At 45.4% G+C, this 17,903-nt stretch overlaps 1 protein-coding gene across 1 annotated transcript in view; it reads right to left on the bottom strand.

Annotated features, from left to right (window-relative positions):
- Positions 1-1,027: 1,027 nt before the first annotated feature.
- The window catches only part of LOC126199705 (uncharacterized), a 177,693-nt gene continuing 160,817 nt past the window's right edge, over positions 1,028-17,903 (bottom strand). Inside the window, exons 3-4 of the mRNA XM_049936632.1 lie at positions 13,314-13,495; positions 1,028-1,278 (exon numbers count right to left, since the gene is read on the bottom strand). Of these exons, the coding sequence (XP_049792589.1) occupies positions 1,028-1,278; positions 13,314-13,495 (433 nt within the window). The remainder of the gene's footprint in view (positions 1,279-13,313; positions 13,496-17,903) is intronic.

Raw genomic sequence — 17,903 nt, 5'->3', positions numbered from 1 at the left:
GCAGACCCAAATTTTTTGAATTCATAGAGAAAGCTTTATAGAGATTTGATTGAAATACAGTCTGTGATGTTGCGAAGGTAGCAGGGATAAAATACGAGGAGCGAAAGACTATACAGCTTGTACGGACATTATACTACACGTCAGAGTCCGAAAGTGACTGAGAAGGAAGTGACACAGGGTTGTAGCCTATGCCCGATGTTGTTCGGTCTGTATATTGAACAAGAGGTAAACGAAACCAAGAAGAAATTTACAAAGGAAATTAAAGTTGAGGGAAAACAAATCATTACTCTCAACGTTGCAGATGACAGCGTAATTCTGTCAAGCGACAGCAAAAGACTCTGAGGAACAGCTGAACGGAATGGGTAGTGTCTTTGAAAAAGCTTGTAAGACGAACATCAATAATATTAGGTAAGAAACTAGTCCAGTTAGATCAGGCGATGCCGAAGGTATCAGGTTAGGAAATGGTCAGTAAAATAAATGAGGAACTGGCGATGGCTGAAATACGGAGGATATAAAACGTAGACTGGCAATGAAAAAAAAACCGTTTCTGAAAGGGGGGGGGGGAGAAGGATTTCTTAACATACAATATAGATTTAATTGTTGGGAAGTGTTTTTTCGAAGTACTTGTGTGGAGTGTTGTCATGTACGGAAGTGAAACATGGACGATAAACAGTTGAAACTAGGAGCAGAGGCTTTTGAAATATGGTGCAACAGAATAATGTTGATCATCTGATGGGTAGATCGCGTAACGAATGAGGAGATACTTAACAGAACTGGGAAGACAAGAAATTTGTAGCACAACTTGACAGAAAGAAAGGATAGGACACGTACAAAGGCATCAACGAATCATCAGTTCAGTATTGGTAAGAAGTGCAAGGGTAAAAATTAGTAGACCAAGGAATGAATACGAGGAGAAGATGCTAATGGATGTAGGTTGCAGCAGGTATTCCGAGATGAAGTTTGCACAGACCAGCAACGAGGGCTGCGTCAGAGCACACACTGAAGAACACAAAGGCGACAATAACAGTCAGGACGACGTCGGCGACGAGTCCAAGTGGGGATAAGAGGAGGCGGTGTGGTCCTGCAGGCGACGTGCAGCCTGTGCAGATGGCAAGTGCTCTGCACGGCGACTGAGGCCCTGTCCACTGCGAGATGGACCGTGCTCCGCCGACTCCGGAACGTCTGCCAAGGCCGGCGACTGGCGACTGGCGTGTCGGCTGCGCCCTAGACGGCGGTGCGTGCCCAGAATACGACGGCGCCCTTTTTCCGCGAATGCCGCTGACAGATCGTCACACTTGGTTACAGGCAAGCTCTCGGGTCGAGACTTCAGTATGATCCCACTCGGGTGGAGCCTGTGTTCAGTCCCATTCCAGTTATTCTTGTTCAGGTTTTCCGTGGTTACCCCGAATACACTGTGAACGGGAGGATGATTCCTTTGAACATTACGCGGCTGGTCCCTTCCCTCTTTCTTCACCCAGCCGTGGCTGCGGCGGGAGGAAGTACTCTTGACCCACCTCCGGATACGGCACTGTACTCTGACGCATGGATTCCTCGTCCTGCAGAAGGAGCCACAAGCTAGCTAGCTGTACACCACGTTTTAACAGAATGTGTTTTATACCGAGCCGTAAGGGCAGCAACCAACTTAGCAGCTCACCTGCTGTAGGAGGCGAGTACTCGAATCTGCTCGAGTGATGACTGCCATCCTCAGTGGTATTATCGGCAAAACATTTTAATGTGTTTAGAGGTGCTTGCTTCAGGGATTATTTTCCAGTTTCTCAGCCAGGCACAGTCCCCTGTTACCCCATTTTAGATGTGTAGTTATACTCTCATGCTCATAAATTAAGGGTAATGCTGATACATGGTGAAACAACGCACTGGTGGGCGGTTTGCAGGCTTAAATCACCTCGGGGTATGACCATGCTGAGTATCTGACCTGCCGTCGTCGCACGGTGGCGCTGGCAGCAGTCCACATACGCACAGGTGTGTTGGTGCATGTCAGCAATAATTGTGCACACGTTTTCAGACGTGCTAATGGTGACTGTGTGTTGAAAATGGCTCAAAGAACACATACCGATGACGTTTTGAGGGGCAGAATTCTAGGGCGACTGGAGGCTGGTCAAACACAGCAGGTCGTAGCACGGGCCCTCCGTGTGCCACAAAGTGTGATCTCAAGATTATGGCAACGATTCCTGCAGACAGGAAACGTGTCCAGGCGCTACAGTACGCGACGTCCACAGTGTACAACACCACAAGAAGACCGATACCTCACCATTAGTGCCCGCAGACGGCCACGGAGTACTGCAGGTAGCCTTGCTTCGGACCTTACTGCTGCCACTGGAACAGTTGTCTCCAGACACACAGTCTACAGGCGACTGAACAGACATGGTTTATTTGCCAGGAGACCTGCAAGGTGCATTCCACTGACCCCAGGTCACAGGAGAGCCCGTAAAGCTTGGTGTCAAGAAGACAGTACATGGTCACTGGAACAGTGGTCCCACGTTATGTTCACGGACGAGTCCAGGTATCGTCTGAACAGTGATTCTCGTCGGGTTTTCATCTGGCGTGAACCAGGAACAAGATACCAACCCCTTAATGTCCTTGAAAGAGACCTATATGGAGATCATGGTTTGATGGGGCGGGGTTGGATTAAGATTGGTTCACGTACACCCCTGCATGCCTTTGACAGAGGAACTGTAACAGGTCAGGGGTATCAAGACGTCATTGTGCACCAGTATATCCGCCTTTCCAGGGGTGCAGTGGGTCCCATCTTCCTCCTGATGGATGGTAAGGCACAGCCCCACCGAACTCCCATCGTGGAGGAGTTCCTTAAAACAGAAGATATCAGGCGAATGGAGTGGACTGCCTGTTCTCCAGACCTAAACCCCATCGAGTACGTCTGGGATGCTCTCGGTCGACGTATCGCTGCACGTCTTCGAACCGCTACGACACTTCAGGAGCTCCGACAGGCATTGGTGCAAGAATGGGAGGCTATACCCCAGCAGCTGGTCGACCACCTGATCCACAGTATGCCAACCCGTTGTGCGGCCTGTGTACGTGTGCATGGTGATCATATCCCATATTGATGTCGGGGTACATGCCCAGGAAAAAGTGGCATTTTGTAGCATACGTGTTTCGGGACTGTTTTCTCAACTTATCACCAATATCGTGGACTTACAGATGTGTGTCGCGTGTGTTCCCTATGCGCCTGTGCTATTAGCGCCAGTTTTGTGTTGATGCACGTTGTGTGGCACCACATTCTCCAATTATCCTTAATTTATGGGCATGAGTGTACATGGAATGGGCTGAGACATCTGGTGCAAATGGCCACAACTGTTCGCGATTTGTTTGAAGAACTGGACGATTCGAGCGAATCATTCGGCTTCCTATGGAACAGTTTTGGGACGTAATCTAGAGGTTACTTCGTGCACAGAATCCTGCACCGTCAACACTTCCGCAAGTATGGACGGCTATAGAGGCAGTAAGGCTCAATATTTCAGCAGGGGACTTCCGACGACTTGCTGAATCCATGCCACGTCGAGTTGCTGCAGTACGCCGGGATGAGGAGGTCCGACACGATGTTAGGGGGTATCCTGTGAATTTTCTCATCTCGTTGTTTTAGCAGGCTACGTTTTTTATCAGTTGTTTGCTCTCCTGCTGTAAACATCTTCGAAGGCAATGGAGATGGCTGGTTTATTCTCCAACGTCATACACTATTTTAAAAAACCGAATTCGATCCACACTGTACTAGCTCAGCTTGTCGAGGCAATTGAAAAGTAAGAAACGCCGCCGTAACATTACATCTTTAACAGAGATAGCCGAAGCGCCAAATAGAAAGTAAAAAGATAATTAAAAAAACAGCCCCAATTCTTCTGTCAAACGATCTCTACCACATTCACCTTACTGACTGAGCCATCTGACGTCATGACTACCGAAGCGTGGTTAAGAATAATACTTCAGGTGATTCGGCTAGCTGAGCGAGTGAAGTGAGGATTGTACTTGTCTTAAGACGTTCAGTGTCGGAGAATGAAACACCCCCACTGCCTTTCAGACCGTCTCCAGCAACACGCGACCACACACCGGGCACAGAATTACTAACTGATATCAAACCGCGTCCTTGGAGGTTTAGCCGTGCGCTTTGCCCTGCGCATTTCGCCACGGGCATCATTCCTGTGCCGAGCAGTTCAATGACGACACACCATTTCACTCTCAAGCTTTGGCCACCCATTACTGGATGATGGCCGGCCAAAACTGTATGGGACGTAGGGACTACAAGTAACAGCCGGAACCAAGTATCACTTTAAACGAGAGGGTACGTTATTAATCTGCGAGTTTACATGCCTGAAAAACACGTCGCTCGCGTTTAGTGGAGACGGTCTTTGTACTGCGCTTGCTGTTTCGTATCTACAGCAATCGCGGCAAAAGTGAGATGGCTGAGCCAGTTGGATTTGTTCGGCGAAAGGTTTATGTGCGTGCTTTATCAGCTGCCATTCGGCGCCATCTGCTGTGCCGTACCATTCTTTATACGGTGTGCTTTAGGCTTGAGTCAACCCAGCAGTTATTTAAAAGGGTGTTTACCCATCGCATTAACTCCCATTGATAAATATTTTTATGCCACTGTTATTTATGTCTATCGGCTCTGAGCCTTGTTGACAGTTTATGAATATTACATGAACTGCTTCTGCAATCTATCGTGTACTCAGCATCAATACAAGTAAAATTTTCTTGTCCTAGTTGAAGCCAGTCGAGCGTTCTTGTTCAAATTTTATTTATACGCTCTTTTATGGAACTAGCTTCAGTAATCTTCATCAAGCTATACACATTGTTAAAAGTTTCTGTCTGTCCATATTGTAGATATTCCTCTGTCCAGTGCGGACCTGGTTTGTAAATTTAATGGTATTGTTTGTGTTGGTTTTCAAACTCAATGTTAACTCCACTACTTGCTGTAGAAGGCAGCTGGGCGTTGTTCCTTTACATTTTATTTACAAATCTTTTATTGATGCCCACATTATTTCACACTTTTTTTATTGTGGTTCATTTCTGTCGTGATCTGATAACTAGACGTTTATTCATGTTGGATTTGCTATTAAGGAATACTTATTAATTCTTAGGTTTTTTCTCGCTGTTTTAGTCCATGATATACTTTATTTATTCTACGCTGAACACAACAACTATAGTGCAGTGAAATTCAATATCTGATACCTTAAGATAAACTGATCAATTTCTAATAAACTGTATTGTTCATTTGCTTGCATTCATTTGAGACTTTGTATTTTAAAGAAACAAAAATAATTGCAGTATCTTTTAAAAAATGAATTGTTTTTCTGGTTCAAATGTTATTTTTATGGCACCTTACTAGTCCCAGCTCCTGACTAGCTGCAGTGTTTCTGTTTTATGGGGACTATTCCGTGACAACAGCAGGTCAGAGAGCAGTTTCAATTTCAAACTAGCTCAGGAAACAGTTGGCTTGCTAAGCTTCTGATGATTTCTTCGCTTCGTAAGACGAAACGTTAGGAAAACGTTAGGCAGAGAAATAAGCCTTGAACGGCAGCCTAATTCCCACAGAACAACACCTAGGACGCAAAAACCATCCGTGAAAGGCTGAATTGTGTGACAATTACAAAATTTTCCAGACAAGATATGTGAATGGTATAGTGGTACTGTTCAGAATCGGTTGCCACAAGCTATACTGAACAGTGAAAATATTAGGTCTTAGCGTTGTTTATGTGTTATATGATAAATGTTACCAGTTAAGACGTTTGCGATTCAACTACATATGTAGGACTTACAGAGAGGAAAAACTGTAGTTGGAACAATCACACAGCAAAAGCTGTAGGCAAGCCTAAACGGAGACTGGTCTGCGTTAGCACAAGGCTAGGAGGATGCAACAAATTCATTTTAGGAACTAGTTATACGTCTTCTAGAGTATTTCTGTGCTGAATGGGAAGTTACAACCAGAGTCGTTCAAAAAGTGATGCCCCACATTTTTTTTTTTTTAAAGCCATTCGAACCGTACCGGCAGACGGCAGAGCCGTAGTAGAGCGTCAAAATAGCGTCTACGTACGACTCACGTTACAAGCACCGTACTGTTATAGAATTCTTGTGTGCAGAAAAAAGAAACCGTGGTGAACATCCATAAACGTTTGTGTGCAGTGTATAGCGATGCTGCAGTTCATAGGAGGACAACTGGACGATGGGTAACTGAAGTCACAGCCTCAGGAAATGCAGAAACAGAACTGCATGATCAGCCACGCTCGGGACGTCCTGTCACAGCCACTGCTCCAGACATGCTGAATCGTGAGGATCCCGTTATTCGAGTTGTCGGTCAGCACTGGGAGTGCGTCTGCATTGATCGAGGCTCTTGGATATTCAAAGAGGTGCTAACGATGGGTTCTACGAATGCCTCATCCACCCTATAGTCCAGACCTGGCACCCTCGGACTTCCATCTCTTCGGACCGCTTAGAGATTCTCTACGGGGAATACACTTTGAAGATGACGGGAGTGTGAGTCATGTAGTAAAAACACGGCTACGCCTACAGGACAAGAGCTTTTACCAGCAGGGAATACATGCTCTTCCACAACGTTGGCGTACGGCCATAGAACGTGATGGAGACTACGTAGAAAAATAGGACGTGGACAAGACATGTTGATATATATTGTCACCACATACTGACTCTTGGCAATAAATACATTCTGAGTAAAAAATGTGAGGCATTACTTATTGAACGACCGTCGTAGATACGAGTTAGCAAATGCATCGAAAAAGTTCAAAGAAGGCAGCTCATTTTTTTACAATCACAGAACTCGGGATAGAATGTAACGGGTATGATAAGCGAGTTGCGATGGCAATGTTTAGAGCGAAAGGATTTTTCATGTGGCCCCATCTTTTCACGAAATTACAATCAAGAATGGCAAAATAAAATGTCTCCCGCTTACACAAATGCAAATGATCATCAAAGCGCAACAGGACAAATGATTGCTCGCATGGAAAAATTTACTGGTTCATTTTGTCCACGTGCAACATGTGGAGGACCAGACTGTCAGAAACATTTCATTGGCCATTCGATGTGTTGCAACAGAGTAACTGTGTGCAAGGACGTCCAGAATGAAGAACATAAATGTCGCATTACATTTCAAGAGAATTTTTTGAAGATGACAAAGCTATTGCTTGCATTAGAGGTTTATATTTAAATTTATTACTTTTTTTCCTCCCTTTGCCGCAAGTCCAATGCTGCAACAATACCAAACTAATTCAGTACAAGGATGTTGCAACTAAATCCCGGTACTTTTTTAATCTGTCGCTACATCCGTGGGTGTTTGAGTGAAATTTTGTTCTACGGACGAGATAGAGATTTGGGTCTGGGTGACCCGGGAAGTTAATCGAAGGAAAAATTGCGAGCTTAGCTCTTGCGATAGAAAATGATGACGTGAACGGACGGATGGATCGATCGATGGATGGATAGGATTACCCAAAGTAAGAGGTTATCAGCTCCACATGCTTTGTGTATCAAGCCGGAAATAGTGCGAGAGAGGGAGGATGCAAAAGACAAATCGCGATGAACCCGATATACCTGAGAACCTTGAAGACAAAGAGAGAGAAGCAAAAAGAAGTGGGAGAGCAGTAAAAGGGTGAAGGTGGCAGAGTTGCATCGCGCAAAACGCCGCTACAGATCCCCGGGACACGACTTGCGACGGGGACGCACCCTCTGCAACCGATCGATGCTTCCACACCCTCCATTACAACAAGAAAACTAGCGACATGGACCAGTTTATAAAATCTGGGGGGGGACGACGACGACGACGAGGCATGACACGAACGTCAAATGTATACGAATAAGAAGAATTAAAAGGATAGTAAGGACACGGGAGCCGGCGTTACCGTCTAGCAAGGGACGCCTGGGTTGGGAGCAGGCGACGGGTCACCCCTCAAATCCTCAAACGTCCGAAAAGACTAATGCTCCCTACGTCACAGGGCGGAGTAGAAACCACTTTCACGTGTAAAACGTAAAACCACAAGAGCCGCTCTGGCGTCGTCCTCTAGCACCAGGGCCACCGTGTCAGTTAGATCAAGGCTTCGCCTTAAGGTGGCCAAATTAGGGCAGTCCAGGAGGGTGTCGGCCACAGTGAGGGGGGGCGGGCTCCACACCGACAGTGTTTGCAGATAATAAAGGTCGCAAAGTGCTGAGGAAAGAGTGCAGCTACTAACCCGCCTCATTCTGAAGTTGTGACCCTCCCGGATAGCCGCTTCCGGGACTCGGGGAGGCGAGCGTGAACGGGATAGAATTCGCCTCGCAAATTAACGACGACGACTGGTCAGCCGACCAGCCTGGATGTGGTTTTTAGGTGGTTTCCCACATCGCACTAGGTCAATACAAGGCTGGTAGCCACGTCCTCCTAAGATACACGTTACGCAAACATTTAGAAGACATTCCCACACTTCCACAAAGGATTAACTGTAGACGCAAACGGGTGTGGTATTCAGATACCGTCTTGGGGAGTGATTGCGCATCTGATCACCTCAGAATTTTGTCTCTTTAAACACTTAATCGCCAGCGACAACTTGAAAATCTTTTAAAATTATGGACTAGTTTTAACAACACCGTGCGATTACATTCACCAATGACATATGCACAAAAAGTGACAATTACTGCATAAATATGTTCCCTGTGGCAGTGAAACAAGATCTAAAACAAAATCATATTTATCAAGAATGAACTAAGATGAAACACTTTATTGCATTTTCTGGAAGGAATAAGACTAAACAAAAAAATCTGCCTAAGGACATTACAGAGATAATTAAAACAAATTCATTTAATAAAGTGAGTTAAGAAGTAAAAAGTCGAACACAAGTAATTATTAATAAAAACCTCTCCAATTTCACTATACGTTCGCACTACAGGCCTGATGTTTTCCTTTTTTCCCTAGAAGGACTTACACTAAGCCTCTGGAATGGGTAGTACTAACATCTTATCCACTTACTGTGCTCAACATCCTACGCTTCATGAAGAGATGAAGACTCAGGTTTTTCAAGGAACCAGATGAGAATTATCCGTAGACCAAATGGGAACCACTGATAATCTTTGCGGTCCTGATATCAGTTCATACTTGGGCAATGTTTCCACTGACTGGTGCTGAATGCCCGAACAGCGTAGAATGTTTGGATGTATTACAGTATATTATTGTATACTAGTAGCTAATGGAATGCGATTGCGCTGCTTAAAACACACTGGCCTTATATGTTGGACGATGGAGGCTCCAATGTTTATGCTCATGTATTATGACGTCTTTTGAGAACAAAAGTCTCCTCCTTAAAAATCACGATGGATTCCGCAAATTGAGATCTTGCGAAACTCAGCTCGCTTAATTCCTCCGTGAAATCCTCAGTGCTGTAGACACCAGCGCTCATGTTTAGCCGTGTTACTTGATTTCAGGAATGGATTTGAAATCGTCCCGCAATGCCGTACAGTGAAAAAATACAAACTTCCCGAGAGTCGGACCAGATTTTCCATTAGATTCCAGACTTCCTTGGAGACAGAACTCGACACATCGGTCTCATTGGAACAAAATCTACAGATTAATTTCAGGAGTAGCCCATGAAAGTGTGGTTGGACCATCGCCGTTTACATTGTGCATAAAAGATGTAGTAGAAAGTGTCGGTTACTCTTGAAGACTGTTCGCAGATGGTGCAATTTTCTATAATAAAGCAGCAACGCCAGAAGACGTTATCGATTTGCAGAATGCCTTACAGAGGGTTGATGGATTGTAGAGGCTCTGTCATTTGACCCTGAATGTAAATAAATGTAACATGTTGCGCATACATATGAAAAGAAATTAACTACTGCAAAACAACACTATTGATGAGAAACTGCTGGAAACAATATTACCGTAACGTATCTAGGAGTAACCACACGGAGTGACCGTAAGTGCAAGGACCACATGAAACAAATGACAGGAAAGGCAGGCGCCTGACAGATTCCTTGAGAGAATCTGAAGAAAACGTAACTCAGCTTCGAAAGAAGTCTCAGAGTCTTGAGTATTTTACGTCAATATGGGCCGCTTACCAGATACGACTGAAAGAGAGAGAGAGAGAGAGAGAGAGCGAGAGAGAGAGAGAGAGAGAGAGAGAGAGGGGGGGGGGCTTTCGTGACGGGATCGTTTACTCGGGGTGAGAGCGTTACAGAGGTGCTCAACAAAATCCATTGCGAGACGCTACAGGAGAAGCGTTGGGCATCACGGAGAGGTTTACTACATGCTTCTCGTGAAATGGGCACAAGGAGAAAACTCGAGCAATTAGAGCTAATAGAGAGGTTTAGTAACAATAGTTCTTCCCAAGCGCCATTCGCAATTAGAACAGGGAATGAGAGTATCAGTTAGTGATTCCGTAAGCACCCTCCCCCACACACTGTTGGGCGGCTTGCGGACTACTGATGTAGATGTATTCCTCATCCGGACAACCCGATTCTTCTGAGGTGCATAATTGCTTGAGGCAAATTCCGGGATGGTTCCTACTGTAAGGCCACGGTTGACAACATGCCCCTCCCTGCCAACACTAGACTTGTAGGCATGTAAATGCCTGTATAAAATAGTGGAACTCATTATAAAGGCAAGGTTCCTATGAAAGAAATTTACGATGTCTGAAGCAATATGTATCGAATTTATCATGAAAGCAGTAGATACATAGAACACAATCAATATTGTTATGTCTATTAACTGAATTTATATTAGTTTGAGAACTGTGTACTGAGAAAGTGAACCACACTCAGGGAAAATTGTAAAGTGCAACTAGCCAGTTTACAGAACTGAGAAAACAAGACACGTTTCACAGTAATTTTATTATTTAAAGAGGCAGTTATTTTGATATTTGTGGATTTTTTGGAAGCTATTAAGTTGTGATTGGTGAGAAGCAAAAGACGGAGGATTGCGCTGTTTAATACTCATATCGGACTGGCTATGATGTGTATCAGCCAATCAGAGAACTGTACGTTCCCGCCTACTTTGTCACCTCAAGAACTGCTTTGCGAAGTCTTAAGTTCAGTTCGAAGCTTACCGGGACCATGTCCGGACATGGATACAAGGAGCTCTCAACTACTGGTTAACACTTGCCCGTGAAATGCCGCAAAGTGGACGCGAGCGTGTGGAAGAGACGAACACGTGAAGCTCCGATTTTAATATATATACTGTGACTTTTGGATAACCAAAACCAGTGTGGGGTGTTCTGCAACGCGCAATCGCAAACCAAACATTCGTAGTGGTCAATTTGTGAAACATCTGAGCGACCATTCTGCACAGACAATCCGTTTTTGTAACCCTTTCTGGTGTTAGGGTTGTTTCGATAAAATGATCTGGCTATTACGAGTGAGTGTGAAAGACGAAGCTGCAACTTAGGATTAGCACGGGCTTGGCAACGTGTTTGTGTCAAACAAGACTGCACTGAGTTCCTTCTCTAGATTGTCGCACAGATGACAAAAGGGTAGATATCGAAATAGATGACAGAGGGATAGAAAAACAATTAAAATCGCTCAAAAGAGGAAGGGCCGCTGGACGTGATGCGATACCAGTTCGATTTTACACAGAGCACGCGAAGGAACTTGCCCCCCTTCTTGCAGCGGTGTACCGTAGGTCTCTAGAAGAGCGTAGCGTTCCAAAGGATTGAAAAAGGGCACAGGTCATCCTCGTTGTCAATAAGGGACGTCGAACAGATGTGCAGAACTATAGACCTATATCTCTAATGTCGATCAGTTGTAGAATTTTGGAACACGTATTATGTTCGAGGGTAATGACTTTTCTGGAGACTAGAAATCTACTCTGTAGGAATCAGCATGGGTTTCGAAAAAGACGGTCGTGTGAAACCCAGGTCGCGCTATTCGTCCACGAGACTCGGAGGGCCATAGACACGGGTTCCCAGGTAGATGCCGTGTTTCTTGACTTCCGCAAGGCGTTCGATACAGTTCCCCACAGTCGTTTAATGAACAAAGTAAGAGAATATGGACTATGAGACCAATTGTGTGATTGGATTGAAGAGTTCCTAGATAACAGAACGGAGCATGTCATTGTCAATGGTGAGAAGTCTTCTGAAGTAAGAGTGATTTCAGGTGTGAAGCAGGGGAGTGTCGTAGGACCCTTGCTATTCATAATATACATAAATGACCTTGTGGATAACATCGGAAGTTCACTGAGGCTTTTTGCGGATGATGCTGTGGTATATCGAGAGGGTGTAACAATGAAAAATTGTACTGAAATCAGGAGGTTCTGAACGAGTTGACACATGGTGCAGGGAACGGCAATTGAATCTCAATGTAGACAAGTGTAATGTGCTGCGAATACATAGAAAGAAAGATCCCTTATCATTTAGCTACAAAATAGCATGTCAGCAACTGGAAGCAGTTAATTCCATAAATTATCTGGGAGTAGGCATTAGAAGTGATTTAAAATGTAATGACCATATAAAGTTAATCATCGGTAAAGCAGATGTCAGACAGATTCATTGAAAGAATCCTAACGAAATGCAGTCCCAAAACAAAGGAAGTAGGTTAGAGTAGAATTGTTCCCCCACTGCTTGAATACTACTCACCGGTGTGGGATCCGTACCAGACAGGGTTGATAGAAGAGATACTAAAGATCCAACAGAGAGCGGCGCGCTTCGTTGCAGGATCATTTAGTAATCGCGAAAGCGTTACGGAAATGATAAACTCCAGTGGAAGACTCTGCAGGAGAGACGCTCAGTAGCTCGGTACGGGCTTTTGTTAAAGTTTCGAGAACATACCTTCACCGAGGAGACAAGCAGTATTGCTGCCTCCTACGTATATCTCGCGAAGAGACCATGAGGATAAAATCAGAGAGATTAGAGACCACACAGAAGCATACCGACATTCGTCCTTTCCACGAGCAATACGAACAATACGAGACTGGAACAGAAGGGAGAACCGATAGAGGTAAGTACCCTCCCCCTCAGACCGTCAGGTGGCTTGCGGAGTCTGGATGTAGATGTATCTCAGTTTTCACTCACGAACTACCTTTCAATGAATCGCTCTGATAACATAATATGGAAACACATTTGTTGCACCGGTTGCTTCTATTACAGCATTTCCAGTAGAAGAACATCGTTCGTTCTTAACAGCGAAGAAGAAGAAGAAGAAGAAGAAGAAGAAATTCACTACAAGGTGAGTGGAGACTTTTTGTAGGGCGAAACCCGTGTCACTCCACATTACTGTGTATGAAGTACCGATATTTTTGACACCATGACCTGTCCAGTGGCCTTGATGTAGAGATGGATGTAACAGTACTGTAGGCGCCGGACGGGACCTTTCCCGCCCACGGCAGACTTTTCCCGCCAGACGCAGCAGCAGGCTGGCCGGCCGGCCTTGGAATTCCCGCGCCTCCTCCGGCCTCCGCAGCCAGTCACAGCCGCAGCCGGAGCCGGAGCCACAGGTAGCCGCGGCGGCGGCGGCGGCGGCGGCGGCGGCGGCGGCGGCGGCGTGCCACGGCGATTGTTTTAGGCTGCGTTCACAGTGGCACCGACAACGGTCGCCGCCAGAGGTCGCCCGATAACATCGGCAGTCAGCCTGGACACACCGCGTCCGATTCCCTTCGTCACTTTTAGGCGGGGTCCAGGTTAGCTTCAGAATGTGTTCTGTGTATGAAGTACGTTAAGGTTTAACTTCCTAGGGTAGGCCTTAGGGCCCAGCGTCTCAGTGCTTGGTGACGAGTTCTGCATTGCTGGTTTTGCTATAAGAAAGGCTCCGTGTGCGGGTGAATCAGCTGTATCTGTCTTGAAAACCAAGTGTCGAGTACCGTACACTCTGCCCTCAGTTGTGAGTCCCTCAGAGCTGAGATTAACCAAAACATTAAAGGGGGAACTACAACATCCATAAAATGATAAACTATTGACAGGGAAGGAAGGAAAAGGACATAAGACGAGGTGAGGGAAAGAAAGTAATGACAGGGGCATGAAGGAAGAAGCACAGGAGACGAGAGAGATGCTCAGGACATAACAGACCCCATGAGGAAAGGAGTGGGAAGGCAGAGGGCCGGGGTGAACCACCGAGCCCAGTTGGAGCCAATCCAGTCGGGGTGAAGGGGGGAGCACGAAAGCCTGGTGGAAGGCACCTCCCTTAAATAAAGCGATAAAAACCCCTATCCGAATAAAACGTAAAACTAGATCCGCCGCTGAGGCATCGTCAGCCAACACCAGGGGTAGCGATTCTGGAAGGGTAAAAGTCTGTCGTAGGGTGGCTAAGTAGGGGCAGTCCAATGAGACGCGATCCACAGTCAACATCGATCCACAACGACAGACAGGGGGGTCCTCACGACGGAGGAGATAACCGCGAGTGAAAAAGTATGGCCAGCAGACGACGACAGAGGCCTTACGAGAGGTCCGTAAGGTGGACTGCCATGGAGTTGCAGAATCCTTAATTGCCCCGAGCTTGCTCGGTGAAGAAAGAGTGCTCCATTCTGCATCCCAAAGGCCCAAAACCTGACGACAAAATGCCGAGCGAAGGTACATTTCTGGAATACCAATAGCGAGAGATGGCCTGATAGTAGCTAATTTAGCCAGTCGATCGGCAAGTTCATTGCCAGGAATCCACATTGAGCGAGGAGAGAAAGGGAGTCCCGGATAGCGATGAGCAACGGGTGGCGAGGGAGGCACTGGCCGATAGCATGCAAGCCGCTCAAATAGTGAAGTTGTCAGAATAGCCAAACAAGTTTTACGAATATATGAGATAAAGGGAAAAAACTTTTTCTTCCATACTGCAGATGATTCGTGGTGATCTTGAAAAGCAAGAGCATTCTGCTTTGCCGTATGTATCTGAAGTTGCGCACGTATACCGTAATTAACGTTCAATGACTGTCATTCAGCATACGTGTGTAGGGCGAGCAAACATTTACAACAGAATACTAAGAAGGATTAAACCACTGAAACGTGGACACATATTGTACAATGCATTTGCAAACCACTATAGGGAACACAATCACCACTCCACTGGCATAAAAACGCCAGTAAGAAGTAGTAATAATTTGTAGACAGCTAACACCGACTTACGACAATCGAAAAAAAGATCTATTACCCTATCTTCGACCATAAGATATGCCACCCTTCTCACTTGAACAGATTATATTTTGAGGTTATAATCTACGCCTAAAATTTACGATAAAGGTTTTGCCTACATGTGGTTACTTCTCACAGTCATTATTTAGTGTGTGGAAACGTCGGTCGATTTCACCGACTGTCGTTCCTAACCTGTTGGTGGAATCCGCAGATACAGACTGCACTGTAACCGCAGCCTTAGGCCAGGGCTTCACAACATACGTGCTCGCGGAGCAAGCTGTGAGCAGCAAGGCGCGAGCACGGAGCAGCGCGAGCACGCTACCCCCACTGCCGGACTAGAGCGGAGAGTGGGGAGAGTCACGTGGGGCACACAACAGCTGCCGCCAGTCAATGTAAATCCGCGGCCACCTGCAGGGATATCACTCACGAATTATTGCTATGACAAATGAAACAAATAAAGGAGAATGTACACGTGCCACATAATTTTATTAGCTTAGTGTATGCCTCTACATTCGTATTAATTTGTGAACTGTTGCACAATAAAAGGTGTCACTGAAGTGTGGGATTCTCTGTTATCTTGTACTTTTTGCCCTTTACAATTGCGTCTATGTTCGGAGTAATTGTTCTTGTGCATCGTAGGCGCAGCGTGCAGTTTAAATTTCGATCAGACAATGCGTTTCTCAGGCGCGTCTTGTTACATTTCATTGCAGAGAACAGTTGTTCACAAACATACGTGGAACCGAACATTGATATTATTGTAGCCGCCAGTTTGTGCAAACGAGGAAATCTATCCTGAGGGAAGCCTCTGTAGAATTCCAAAATGTTTTTCTTGTTCTGAAATTTGTCTCTGTATTCTCTGTCACTCTGCAGGTCAATAATTTCTAGTTGCAGCTCAGGACGAATCTCTTCAGTATTCGCTGAATATGGAGAGGAGAACAGATCAGAATCACTGTCTAGTGCTGTCAGATCTTGAAAGCGTTGATTAAATTCTTCCTTAAGGGCAACTAAACTATGTGAATAACGTTCACAGTCTTTGTGAATATCTTGCATGGATGATAATTTAGGAAAATGAGCTAGATTTCCTGTTTCCAGCTGACTCACCCAAAGTGTCAATTTCATTTAGAAAGCTCGTATTCGATCTATGAAATGAGTAATTAGCAGATCTTTACCTTGTAGTGAAATGTTCAAAGCATTCAGATGGCTAGTTAAATCTGCTAAGAACGCGAGATCACATTTCCGTGAAGGCTCTTTCAATTCAGGAACACACATGTTATTTATTTCCATGAACATATTTATCTCATCTAATAGGCAAAAAAATCGATTTAATAATTCGCCACGACTAAGCCAGCGGACCTCGCTGTAATAAGACAGGCTACCATACTGGCTTTCTACATCCTCAAGAAAGCTTTTAAATTGCCTGTGTTGTAGCACATGGTTCCTTATATAATTGATTGTACGAACAACAACACTCATCACATTTTTTAGAGTGATACTCTTTGCACATAAGTTTTCCTGGTGGATCACACAGTGAACGCCCCTTATTTCATTCGGCACGGTCAGTTTTTGCATTTTCTCCTTCAACAGCGCAACGAAACCTGATTTTTTCCCTGTCATCGCTGGTGCACCGTCTTTGGATACTGAAACTAAAGAATTCCACAACAATCCTATATTTTCAACACTTTCTTCAACACTACTTAAAATATCACCTCCAGTTGTAGTGTTCCTCATGGCTACTACATAGAGGAGCTCCTTCCTCACCTGAAGATCTCTATTAATACCTCTAATAAATATGGAAAGTTGCACTGTTCCAGTGATATGAGCAATTTCGTCCAGAGCTAGAGAATACGGCATAAAATCTTTATAGATATTTGCAAGCTGGTTCTGGACGTCGTCTGCCATGTCCTGTATGCGACGCATAATGGTCATGTCAGATAACGGCATAATCCGAAACTGTTCAACTTGAGATGGACACAAATCTTCCGCTGCAACTACCATACATCTTTTATTAAATCGCCATCACTGAAGGGGCGCAGGGATTTTGCTAAAAACAAAGCAATTTTGTAGCTCACTCTGAGAGCTGCCTCAGTTGTTTTTTCTTCGTCATCCAGATCTTCTTCGGATAGCTTCCTTTTAAGTTTAATAACTTCCTGTGCACGATCTGGTCCATCACATTTTCCACTTCCGTAGTCTTACGAGTGGTACGACTTATAATGTCGCTGCAAATTAAATTTCCTAAAAGAATTCAGCGTTTTGTGACATACTAAACATTTTGCAACACCATCTTTTCCTGTAAACAGATACAATTCCTCCCAATGGGGGTTGAACTGCGAAAGCATGGTTGGGGTTACACAACGGCGACTTGACATGATTCTTAACCAGCGAACTGACAGTTAGGGCTGATCGTAGTACTTTAAACGTTACACAGTCATCGCGATTTCAATAGGCAAGCTGCGGCCCTATTCAAACGTGCGCGCGCATTTCCCCTCCCTTCCCTCCCTCCCTACTCCGCGACCTTGCACCTGCTCGCGAGCACGGGCATGAGCAGACGCGAATACTCGCGCTCAAAACCGGCCAGTTGTTAAGCCCTGCCTTAGGCCGTCTCCTACGTGAGCGACAGAAGCGCGCGACAGCTTCAGGCGACAAAACACACCTGCAGGTGTAGTTACGGAAGTGTCGTACGTGAGCGATATCTGTGTCGCTGCCTGCCTCCCGCTGCAACTGGCGACGTTTGAATTCAGACGTGTTTGAATCTTGTCGCTGCAGCACGCGCGACACAGAGCGACAGCCACGTGTCTTCTTGGCAAAGCAGTGGAGCGGACGTGACTGATGCTATGAATTACGTAACATCCGATTTTAACA

This window comes from Schistocerca nitens, chromosome 8 (assembly GCF_023898315.1).
Source record: "Schistocerca nitens isolate TAMUIC-IGC-003100 chromosome 8, iqSchNite1.1, whole genome shotgun sequence".
Taxonomy (NCBI): Eukaryota; Metazoa; Arthropoda; class Insecta; order Orthoptera; family Acrididae; genus Schistocerca; species Schistocerca nitens.
The sequence above is the reverse complement of the archived record's forward strand: the minus strand, read 5'-3'. Positions and strand labels throughout refer to the sequence as shown.